This window comes from Convolutriloba macropyga, chromosome 7 (genome assembly GCF_964194025.1).
Source record: "Convolutriloba macropyga chromosome 7, txConMacr16.3, whole genome shotgun sequence".
In the NCBI taxonomy this organism is placed as follows: Eukaryota; Metazoa; Xenacoelomorpha; order Acoela; family Convolutidae; genus Convolutriloba; species Convolutriloba macropyga.
In genome coordinates, this window is record NC_134474.1 from 27,545,999 (window position 1) to 27,556,642 (window position 10,644).

A 10,644-nucleotide genomic window follows, 5' to 3' on the forward strand; every position below is an offset into this window, starting at 1 on the left:
ATTAATAGAAGAGTTCTCGGGATCACTATCACTGAGCCAGGTATCACACAACGTAACAATAGCTGGTTTGTTCTAAGCTGGTTTATATTGGCCTAATTGTTGTGATAAACTCATTAAATAGTTTCAGATAAAGATTCGAAATATAATGACAGAGGGAATTGGCAGTGAAACACAAAAAGAGCGGAACCTCTCGCCCGCCAAAATTATTCAAGTTAAATGACGCTCCACAACAACCACCAACACCATCTTTCGGAAGCAAGAGAGCCTGTACTGTGCTGAGCCCAGCTGGAAGAAATGACGATGCAAAGTGGAGGGCACTCGACGACAGTGTGCGAAGGGCAATTGAAGGTTCAAATTCCCTACATAATACAGAAAATAACCAAAGCGTTACGGACTAGCATCAGGGAGATGATAGACAAGGATAGAGCGAGCGTGAGAGATGAGCTTAGAAATGAATTCAATAGTGAGATGAACGAAATGGGATTTTCTGAAACAAGAAATCAGCTCCGCGCTCTATGCGAGAGCGAAGTCTTGGAAACATATAAACGGAGGGAAATCAAAATTTTCGGGCTGCAAGAAAAAAAGACGAATAAAGAAGGACGCATGATGGGTGAATCGATGGAGGAGTCTGCAAACCACGTACTGAAAATCGCCCAAGACATTGGTGCAGATGTAGAAAGCCATGACAACTCAATTGCGCATCAAATTCCAGGAAAGCAGTGAGCTCCAAAACCAGCGATAGCGAAATGTCACCAGACAGGTCGCGAAAGTAGACATAATGAGAACAAAGAAAGAACTGGAAGAGAAGTCACCGGCCATTGGCATGGCAGAAGATAAAAGTCCCGCCCGAAGCCTATCTATTAGTAAAAATGACAGCAGACAACAGACCGGATTCCGCAGGTATGACTGATCAGTATACGTAATCAATAATTTGTATCGAGGTGCTATGGAATTGAACTATATTTAGAAGATATCATTTCTCATTGCTTTCGGCGTTAAATCTTCCTTGCGTTACTATATCACTTCCACTGAAACAATTAAAATTATCTATTCCCTGTGTTATTGTTAGATCACTAAAAGCATATTTTAGTGATCTAGAAGCACTTGTTTTGAGCCTTGAGTTACCACCAAATATACTTTGCATCACTGCAACCTGACTGAACAGTGATGACGACACTGAAATGTATTTTCTCACGAGAAACTCTAATTTTTTGGTCAAAAATCGAAATAAGTTGTAGGGGCGTAATGGTACAACTTCTTCAAGGACTAAATATAGAAAAACAACTTCCGACACAGAAATACCAGAAGCCGTAGGAGCAGTTATCGAACAAAACGGTGGTCGAATTAAATAGCTTACTGTATTTAACCCCCCTCAGTTCAACAAAAAACAGTTCATAGGTCTGCTTGACAATATCTTCAGTGATAATGAATTGAAATATAATGAGAGTGAATTGGAACCATTGGCACTGAAACACTAAAAAAACGGACCCCTCCCCGCCAACAAAATTCAAGTTCAATGACGCTCCACCACAACCGCCACCACCATCTTTCGGAAGCAAGAGAGCCTGTACTGTGCTGAACCCAGCTGGAAGAAATGATGCAATGCGGAGGGCACTCGACGACAGCGTGCGAAAGGCAATTGAAGGACAAATTCCCTACATAATACAGAAAACAACCGAAGCGTTACGGACTAGCAACAGGGAGATGATAGAAAAGGAAAGAGCGAGCGTGAGAGATGAGCTTAGAAAAGAATTCAATAGTTAGATGAACAAAATTGGATTTTCTGAAACAAGAAATCAGCTCCGCGCTCTATGTGAGAGCGAAGTCTCGGAAAAATAACCAAAAGGACATCAAAATTTTTGGGCTGCAAGAAAAAACGACGAATAAAGAAGGACGCATGGGTGAATCGATGCAGGAGTCTGCAAACCACGTACTGAAAATCGCCCAAGACATTGGTGCAGATAAAGAAAGCCAGGACAACTCAATTGCGAATCAAATTCCAGGAAAACAGTGAGCTCCAAAACCAGCGACAGCGAAATTTCACCAGACAGGTCGCGAAAGTAAACATAATGAGAAAAAAGAAAGAACTGGAAGAAAAGTCACCGGCCATTGGCATGGCAGAAGATAAAAGTCCAGCCCGAAGCCTATCTATTAGTAAAAATGACAGCAGACAGCAGACTGGATTCCGCGTTGACCCGAAAAGGGGTAATCTATCTTAAAGCCAAGAATGACTGATCAGTATACAATCAATAACTCGTATCAAGGAGCTATGGAATTAAACTACATTTTGAAGATATTATTTCTAATTGCTTTCGGCGTTAAATTTTCCTCCCGTTGCTATATCACTTCCAATGAAGCAATAAAAATTATCTATTCTCTGTGTTAATGTTAGATCACTAAAAGCATATTTTAGTGATCTAGAAGCTGTTGTTTTGAGCCTTGAGTTACCACCAAATATACTTTGCATAACTGAAACCTGGCTGAACAGTGATGACGACACTGAAATGTATTTTCTCACGAGAAACTCTAATCTTTTGGTCAAAAATCGAATTAAGTAGTAGGGGCGTAATGGTACAACTTCTTCAAGGACTAAATATAGAAAAACAACTTCCGACACAGAAATACCAGAAGCCGTAGGAGCAGTTATCGAACAAAACGGTGGTCGAATTAAAAAGCTTACTGTATTTAACCCCCCTCAGTTCAACAAAAAACAGTTCATAGGTCTGCTTGACAATATCTTCAGTGATAATGAATTGAAATATAATGAGAGGGAATTGGAACCATTGGCACTGAAACACTAAAAAAAACGGACCCCTCCCCGCCAACAAAATTCAAGTTCAATGACGCTCCACCACAACCGCCACCACCATCTTTCGGAAGCAAGAGAGCCTGTAATGTGCTGAGCCCAGCTGGAAGAAATGATGCAATGCGGAGGGCACTCGACGACAGCGTGCGAAAGGCAATTGAAGGACAAATTCACTACATAATACAGAAAACAATCGAAGCGTTACGGACTAGCAACAGGGAGATGATAGAAAAGGAAAGAGCGAGCGTGAGAGATGAGCTTAGAAAGGAATTCAATAGTGAGATGAACGAAATTGGATTTTCTGAAACAAGAAATCAGCTCCGCGCTCTATGCGAGAGCGAAGTCTTGGAAAAATAACCGAAAGGACGTCAAAATTTTTGGGCTGCAAGAAAAAACGACGAATAAAGAGGGACGCATGGGTGAATCGATGGAGGAGTCTGCAAACCACGTACTGAAAATCGCCCAAGACATTGGTGCAGATAAAGAAAGCCAGGACAACTCAATTGCGCATCAGATTCCAAGAAAGCAGTGAGCTCCAAAACCAGCGATAGCGAAATTTCACCAGACAGGTCGCGAAACTAGACATAATGAGAAAAAAGAAAACTGGAAGAGAAGTCACCGGCCATTGGCTTGGCAGAAGATAAAAGTTAAGCCCGAAGCCTATCTATTAGTAAAAATGACAGCAGACAACAGACTGGATTCCAAGTTGACCTGAGAAGGGGTATTTTATCTTGAGGCCAAGAATAACTGATCAGTATATAAAATCAATCACTTGTATCAAGGTGCTACGGAAATGAACTATATTTCGAAGATATCATTTTTCATTGATTTCGGCGTTAAATCTTCCTCCTGTTGCTATATCACTTCCAATGAAACAATAAAAAATATCTATTCTCTGTGTCAATGTTAGATCAATAAAAGCAAACTTTAGCGATCGAGAAGCACTTGTTTTGAGCCTTGAGTCACCAACAAATATACTATGGATAACTGAAACATGGCTGAACAGGGATGACAACACTGAAATGTATTTACTCACGAGATACTCCAGTTTTTCGGTCAAAAATCAAGCTAAAAAAGTAGGGGGCGTAATGATACAACTTCTTCAGGGACTAATTATAGAAGAACAACTTCCAACAAACAGAAATACCAGAAGCCGTAGGAGCCGTTATTGAAAAAAAACGGTGGTCGAATTAAATAGTTCACTGTATATAACCCCCTCAGTTCAACAAAAAACAGTTCATAGGTCTGCTTGATATCTTTTGTGAAAACTGTTTTTCAAATACGACTTTAATAAATGGGGATTTCAACATTGATCCTTGAAAACGGAAAAATTGTACAAGAACAAATGGATGTAATTTCGCCTAATGGTTACGAAATTGAAAAAACCGTTTTTCGAGAAATTCTTCCAGTGGCCTGGATCATTTTATCACCCAAAATTTGAACAATCCTTGTACAAAAGCTTTGGTGCACAAAAATTTTTCCGTTCATTGCCCAATTACAATAGATTGGTCGATTGGTTCAGAGTACGACGATAATTGCTATACTTTTTGAAACACTCAATTCCTGAAAAGTCCGTAAATGACTATTTATTTTTTCTCAAAGCGGAATTGACTGAAATCGAAAAATTGTAACAGACAATAATAAGCTGGAAAAAATTTCGGCCTTTTTAATACATCTTTTAAAAAAAATGCGGGATTTAAAAAATATTTGCTCCAATGATCTCAACCAACACGAAATTGAAATCAGCCCCAAAATCATTTGAAAACACATTGAAAAAAAATAAAATTAAGGAAATGCAGCTCACAAGAAGTGGAAACAAAATGGCGAGTTTCTTACTTAATTAAATCTTCAGCATTACAAAAACATAATAGGATTGTGACAACTTTCTTAGATTCATTGGACTTTTCGACTTTGTAACATTGATATTTTTCTGGGTTTTTTCCACGAGCGGATACCCGTCATTAGAAACTTTCACAGTATTGGTCCTTAATTCCCGCCTTGAATTTTTTAGAAAAGGTTATAATTTACCATGTTTACGTTGAAAAGGGAATTGCAGAAAATTGTCCTCTTTGAAAGTTGCCAGAAAACAATAACTAAAGCAATGTTTTACAATGCAATTGCGTTTCTGCTTTTTCAGGTAAAATGATCAATACATTTGATTGTGAATGCTGTTACCCCGGTTCAATATATTAGCTCACTACTTCTAATACTGAGAAAAAAGACTTTATAAAACTCCTGATAAAAATTTTGTCACGGTTGTCAAAATTGCAAAAGCCACAGATACGGGTTTAATCTTTCATGGAGTTGATGCTAAACTACTGATGTTTTCTTAATGCTTATTTCCAATTTTATAGGAACGGCTAAATGAGCACTAGTATCTGTAATTATGCACTATCATCTGTAATTTGATGGCTACCAACTGTCTCTCCCTCTTCAATATTTTTGAATAAAAGAGTTCGCTTATTAATAGAAAAGAGTTCGCGGGATCACTATCACTGAGCCGGATATCACACAAAGTAAAAACAGCTGATTTGTTCTAAGCTGGTTTGTATTAGCCTAATTGTTGTGATAAATTCATGAGATAGTTTCAGATAGTGTTTTGAAATATATTGACAGATAATTGGAACCATTGGCAGTGAAACACCAAAAAAGAACGGACCCCCTTCCCGCCAACAAAATTCAACTCCAATGACGCTCTACCACAACCACCAACACCATCGGAAGCAAGAGAGCCTGCACTGTGCTGAGCCCAGATGGAAGAAATGACGATGCAATGTGGAGGGCACTCAACGACAGTGTGCGAAAGGCAATTGAAGGACAAATTCCCTACATAATACAGAAAATAACCCAAGCGTTACGGACTAGCATCAGGGAGATGATAGAAAAGGAAAGAGCAAGCGTCAGAGATGAGCTTAGAAGTGAACTCAATAGTGAGATGAACGAAATAGGATTTTCTGAAACAAGAAACCAGCTCCGCGCTCAATGTGAGAGCGAAGTCTTGGAAACATATAACCGAAGGGACATCAGAATTTTCGGGCTGCAAGAAAAAAAGACAACGAATAAAGAGGGACGCATGATGGGTGAATCGATGGAGGAGTCTGCAAACCACGTACTGAAAATCGCCCAAGACATTGGTGCAGATATAGAAAGCCAGGACAACTCAATTGCGCATCAAATTCCAGGGAAGCAGTGAGCTCCAGAAGAGGCGATAGCAAAATTTTGCCGGACAGGTCGCGAAAGTAGACATAATGAGAAAAAAGAAAGAACTGGAAGAGAAGTCAACGACCAGCAGACAACAGACTGGACTCCGCGTTGACCCGAGAAGGGGTAATTTATCTTAAAGCCAAGAATGACTGATCAGTATATAAAATCAATAACTTGTATGAAGGAGCTATGGAATTGAACTATAATTTTGAAGATATCATTTCTCATTACTTTCGGCGTTAAATCTTCCTCCCGTTGCTGTATCACTTCCAATGAATTTAAAAAATATATCTATTCTCTATGTTAATGTTAGATCACTAAAAGCATATTTTAGTGATCTAGAAGCACTTGTTTCGAGCCTTGAGTCACCCCCAAATATACTTTGCATCACTGAAACATGGCTGAACAGGTATGACAACACTGAAATGTATTTTCTCACGAGAAAATCTAGTTTTTTGGTCAAAAATCGAGCTTAAGTAGTAGGGGGCGTAATGGTACAACTTCTTAAGGTACTAAATATAGAAGAACAACTTCCAACAAACAGAAATACCAGAAGCCGTAGGAGCCGTTATTGAAAAAAAACGGTGGTCGAATTAAACAGTTTACTGTATATAACCTCCCTCAGTTCAACAAAAAAGAGTTGATATGTCTATTTGATAACATCGTCAGTGAAAATTGTTTTTCAAATACGCCGACTTTATTAATTGGGGATATCAGCATTGATCTTTGAAAACGGAAAAATTGTTAAAAAAAACAAATGAATGTAATTTCGCCTAATGGTAACGAAAATTAAAAAAAAAAACTAATGATTTTTGAGAAATTCCTCCAGTTGCCTGGATCATTTTATCGCCCAAAAATTGAACAATCCTTGTACAAAAGCTTTGGTGCACAAAACTTTTTACGTTCATTGCCCAATTACAACAAAGGTCAATTGGTTCAGTGTACGAGATCTGTACAGTTAACGATTTACCACGTGCCTGTCCCAACCTACTGCAACAGGACTCGATGAAACCCTGACTCAGGAGGATATCAATGCACTCAGCCTCTGGTTAGCCGCGAACAAGCTAGATGTTAATGTATATAGAACCATTCAACGAAACTTCAAAACAAGGGATTCTAATTCTATTTCCTTACGACTAAATGATTATATTTTGAACAACAATATGTGCTGTAAATATCTCGGAGTATATTTTGACTCGAAGTTATCGTTCGGTAAACATGTAGATAGTATTAGGTCTCGACTTGCTAGACAAGCCGGTATAAAATCTAAACTGCGGTATTGTTCCGAGAGCTCAACTCATTAACTCATCAACTCATAAAGCAAACGTAAACGCCCTATTACAGTATGGTTTACTAATATACGGATGCTGCAGCTTCAAATTGTTTATGAGCTATATTTATACGAATTGCTTAAATTTGTTGTAAAATCACTGAAGGCCATGCATAATGGTTTTAAACTAAATAGTTTTCCGAATATCACAATGAAATAGGACGCACTAGAAACACCCAGATTAATTTACTGAAAGAACCGTCCTTCAAAAAAGCCTTTCGGAAGCCTTCAGTTTCCATCCGTTGCGTCAAACTTTTTAATAGTCTTCGTAAAGGTCGAATCAATCAAGAAAACTTTGAAAATATGAAACCGAAGGAAATCACGGGCTTTTATCATAAACTGAGAGAATCGGTTCTCCTGGATAACGCGTGCTTGATCAATTCGATATTTAACTGATTTTTTTTCTCAAAACTGAAGGAGTTAGGGAAATTAGAAAAATTAGCATAAATTTTTAAAAATCGACCACTTTTTGTCACAAATTGCCTGCAACTTAGCAAGGGTAGGAACCTAGAGGGCAACATTGCCCCGTCCCCTTGTCTTCTCCAAGATAATCTGTTAAATTTTCTACGTATATTTCTTTGGAGAAAAAATTCTATCTTTCTAAGTTTTCTGATTGGGCGCTTCGGTGGTCATGATGGAATTTAATTGCTTACAAGTTAAAAAACGAACGGTTTTATTGTTTGTCCACTTCACGTGTTAATGTTTTTGAATATGTATCCTTAGTATTCCTTCTGAGACAGGACTGTACATATCACCTGAACAGAATAGACCAACAAATATTTAGATACGAATATTGTTTTTTAGCTTTATATCCGCTTAAGCAATTATTGCAAAGCTGCTCAAAAATCTTGCATTGAGCAGTTAAAAATTGCGGTTAAAAAACACTAACTACAATAACCTGATGCCTTTCGTCCCATTGACCGATCTCTAAAGTGGGGACACTTCTCTAAAGTGGGGTTTTTTCTTGCCAGCAAGAGATTGCAACTAACAGGAAAGAATTAGTGAGAAAAACTGTATCAAACTTTGAGTTTTGTGTATAATCTAGGAGAAAAAAAAACGAATTCTGTCGGCTTCGATTTTAAATCTAATTTGTGGAAGAAGGGGCCACGTTGTGTCCCCATTTTAGGCTATTAACTGTAAAGCCAAATGACGACCAAAGTTTTACCATCAACTTCCTGGCGATTAAATATGAGTCACAAAATCACTTTCCCTGAACTTCAAAGTCAACTTCTGATTAAGGATAACATTTACATGACAAAAAAATTGGGACCATTTATCATAATTGTAACGTATAAAAACAAGCAGCTAAACGTGAATTACTTCTAGAATGGCAGTACTGGATTTGAGCCATATGGATTGACATGTAAATGTTCAAAAAGCACACATTAGATTTCAGATGCTTAAACGTCGCAATGGAAATTACAAGGCGAGAACCAAAAGCAGGATCTGTTCTGTTCCCGTCATTGAGTTTGCAAATGCGGCTCATTGTCTGGGGCCCACACAAAATCATATGATCCAGAAAGGAACCACAACAGAATTAGTCAGCCAATAAGTTGCGTAAGTTGAAAAAGATTAATACGGCCAATAGTAAAACTTTGCTTGAGTGTAATAAAACATTTACGCCAGCACAAAATAAAAGCAAAAGCCGCAAGACACCCACTTCAGTAATTGTTTGCTTCAGAAATTCATAAAGGCAAACTCCGTGAAAAATTACTGGATCGGAGCAACGAAAAAAGGTAATAACCAAACGCATGTCAACTCAAGGGAACAATTAACGCATTCAATGAAAAAGAGCAACAAAATCAAATTAATTTTTAAAAAAAAAGGTATTGCAGGATAATTTGATGTCGAGCTGAAGAAAACCATTTATCGGGAAGAAGAGAAAGCCTTTTTATTTCCTGGCATGCCACTGGAGAACACAAGCCGTTTAACTACCAGGTTATGTCAATCACTCGACCAAAACAAGAGTGCCGCGTTTAACCAGACTGACTTCTATTTTAGTCAAAAGCTATTATATTAACAATGACATCTTCGGCTTTCAAGAGTCGCGAGAATCGTGTGAATTCATTCAATCAAGAATAGCTTTTCCGAATAACACAACCCACCTACAGTTATTCATTGAAATTGGAGCTGCCCATGTATAAGGGCTGGGCGCAGATACTACAACATAAGGCTTGTGGTTAACCGAGATGTGGGCGATTGCACTATTTTTAAATTTAACATTAAACTTTCAATTTTTTTCCTTCAAATTGAAGATGAAGTAGGCATAGCATTACCTAATTTGATAACTGAAACCGTTTCGAATAACTTCCAGAACGTTTACAAGCTTTTGCTGGTTATGATAGGCTCCTATTTGACAAAATTGATGGCTGTAAAAAAGCTACTTGCAACGGTTAGGGAATCAAACTAAATTCAAATCATAATACACGATTATTTTATGTATCGTATCACATCAGTTCAGCGTTGAAAATTTACGGATCGGAGAATGAGACAGCTTTAAATTATCATGTGCAGAATTAGGGTGGCTAATTTATTCAACTTTGTGGACTATTGGCGTAGAGGCGCGTCCATGCTTTTGCTGTTTCCATCGCCTGACTTTCGTTCGACTTCCACTGCTCAGCAACATCGTTCGCCAGGGGATCGTCCGGATTTGGAGCACTCAATAGAGCCTGAATAGACAGTAAAACTGTCCGAATCTGAAGAGCCGGACTCCATTTATCTTTAAGGATGTCCAAGCAGATTCTGCCGAGTTTGTCGATGTTTGGGTGGTAAATTTTAGTAGTAAATCTGACTTTCGGGGCTGTCATTGGATACTCTTCTGGTAGAAACAATTCCATGTTAAACTTGCCACCCTCAAAAGGTGACTCTTGAGGACCGTCCACTACAATTTTGAAGTATCTGCCATTGTTTTCATCTGGCTTGGCTATAATTCCGGGTACTGGTTCAGATATTAATCTCTGAGTTTCTTTTAAAATTCGACGAGGTAAACCACCTGCCATTGCTATCTCAAAACAAAAGGCAATAAACGTTGCGATAGAAAAACATTTATTTTTGAGTACCTATTTCAGGCACTTGTTTAAAAAACTGCCAACTTCAGCAAAAACTATACATTGGTTGCCCTGGTTTCGTCCCTTGTTGTATAGATATCAAGTACCCTCACCCTTTGAAACATATAGAATAACTTTAGTTGTCAACATATTTCAATTTTTGATTGATGTTGTTTATAGAGGTGAATCTTGGAGGAAAACACCGAGCGAAACAGCATATATGCAAATTTTCAGGCAGTTATTTTGTTCAACTGGGA

At 38.2% G+C, this 10,644-nt stretch overlaps 1 protein-coding gene across 1 annotated transcript; it reads right to left on the bottom strand.

Moving 5' to 3' along the window:
• Positions 1-9,733: 9,733 nt before the first annotated feature.
• On the bottom strand, positions 9,734-10,377 carry LOC142342182 (ubiquitin-conjugating enzyme E2 N). Its single transcript, XM_075393406.1, has one exon. It carries the CDS (start codon positions 10,337-10,339, stop codon positions 9,875-9,877), a length of 465 nt encoding a protein of 154 aa, XP_075249521.1. The 5' UTR covers positions 10,340-10,377; the 3' UTR covers positions 9,734-9,874.
• Between the last annotated feature and the right edge of the window lie 267 nt (positions 10,378-10,644).

What these genes read in the sequence shown, in the direction of transcription:
- LOC142342182 (XM_075393406.1), bottom strand. Translation starts at nt 10,339, where the DNA reads ATGGCAGGTGGTTTACCTCGTCGAATTTTAAAAGAAACTCAGAGATTA.